Source organism: Myotis brandtii, unplaced genomic scaffold, assembly GCF_000412655.1.
Source record: "Myotis brandtii unplaced genomic scaffold, ASM41265v1 C42376932, whole genome shotgun sequence".
Lineage (NCBI taxonomy): Eukaryota > Metazoa > Chordata > Mammalia > Chiroptera > Vespertilionidae > Myotis > Myotis brandtii.
The window spans coordinates 1-1380 of NW_005323176.1; the positions used below are offsets into that span (position 1 = coordinate 1).

The 1380-nt window shown below is 31.1% G+C and overlaps 1 protein-coding gene across 1 annotated transcript; it reads right to left on the minus strand.

The window, feature by feature from the left end:
* Nucleotides 1-169: 169 nt before the first annotated feature.
* Nucleotides 170-1203, minus strand: LOC102241065 (signal recognition particle 54 kDa protein-like). Its single transcript, XM_005852964.2, has 3 exons — nucleotides 1094-1203; nucleotides 550-623; nucleotides 170-334 (listed from the first exon to the last, which is right to left on the minus strand). The coding sequence occupies exons 1-3, from the start codon at nucleotides 1176-1178 to the stop codon at nucleotides 185-187; spliced, it is 309 nt and encodes a 102-aa protein (XP_005853026.2). The 5' UTR covers nucleotides 1179-1203; the 3' UTR covers nucleotides 170-184.
* Nucleotides 1204-1380: the final 177 nt, after the last annotated feature.

The window sequence follows — 1380 nt, forward strand, 5'->3', positions numbered from 1 at the left end:
TTCTACCAACATCATGAAGAACTAGTGTTGTTTCCATGGAACTAGACCTTTTCCTCAATGATGAAGTCTATCTACTAATCATTAACCTCTGAGTAAGAGCTTTCAAACAAATACAAATCTACCTAAGAAAAGCCTTGCAGTCTCAATTTTTCTCCATCTTGTCCACAAGACCACAGTGAAACTCTCAACTTGCTGATATGCAGAACAAGTAATCTACCAACTTACCTTGATCATTCATACTATCCATTATCGTCATTAATTTCTTTAGCCTTGCCATTGACTCCTGTTCATTTCCTTTGCTCATAAAATCTGTTCCAAAACCAGGGATCATCCCCTAAAACAGACATATTTAAACATAAAATCAATAATAGCTTGAGATGAATTATTCCGAATGTTGACATTTAATTATTGGCTTTAACATTGATACTAAGTTTTTAAAGTATATATTTTTACCCAAATATTAAAAATAATTAAAGCAAGTACATCTGTTCTTAGAAATTTCAATGAAAAACAAAACAAGTTAGAAAAAAACTTTTTAGGATAACTAACCAAGATTTGACTGAAGGGGCCCATTTTCATAATATTTTGAAATTGTTCATACATGTCTCGCAACGTAAATTGACCTGAAATACAATGTGAGTCAGATATATTAGAAAATGTACATTTCATTTCATAAAACTACTATTTTCTTTCATTATGGGTTCATCTTGAAGCACACTTACAAAATATCCAATTAATAAATAGTCACTGAGCAGTTATGTGCAAGATCATAGAATGAATTCAAGAGAGAATATACAGATACACAGATCCTATTCTAGAGAAGCTTACATTCTATCAGAGAAAATGGAATAAAAAAATACACAAGACACTTGAAAACAAGGCAGATAAACTATACCCACTAGGATGACTAAAATTAAATTGCTCAGATGTCTGAAATTTAAAATGATTTGCATATAAATCATCTAAAAAATAAACATTTCAGGCACTGGCTTTAGTAATAGACTTATCATTTCAAACAAATAAATACTAGTTTTATTAAAAAGCAAGCAATAGAAAATATTCTGAGATAAAATGCTTTTGGCTCCTTATATACCATGTTTCAACTTCTCTATAAGTGCTTCATTGTCATCCAACTTCAACTCGTTGACTTTATCTATTAGTCCTTCAATGTCACCCATACCTATAATATGTAAAAAAGTAAAATTAACAACTAATAGCATACCTTACTTTACATTACACAAAATACATGCACATACATAATAACCCTGTGAGATAGGCAGGTCTGTTATTTCTATTTCACTTTATAGGTGCGAAAACTGAAGCTAGAGAGGTTAAGTGACAAAGCAGGGATGCCAACCCAGGGTTTAATTCCAAATTCCA

What these genes read in the sequence shown, in the direction of transcription:
- LOC102241065 (XM_005852964.2), bottom strand. Translation starts at nt 1,178, where the DNA reads ATGGGTGACATTGAAGGACTAATAGATAAAGTCAACGAGTTGAAGTTG. An exon ending in TATAGAGAAGTTGAAACATG is followed by an intron (nt 624 to 1,093) that starts GTATATAAGGAG and finishes ATTGTATTTCAG; the next exon opens with GTCAATTTACGTTGCGAGAC. An exon ending in GCCCCTTCAGTCAAATCTTG is followed by an intron (nt 335 to 549) that starts GTTAGTTATCCT and finishes TGTCTGTTTTAG; the next exon opens with GGGATGATCCCTGGTTTTGG.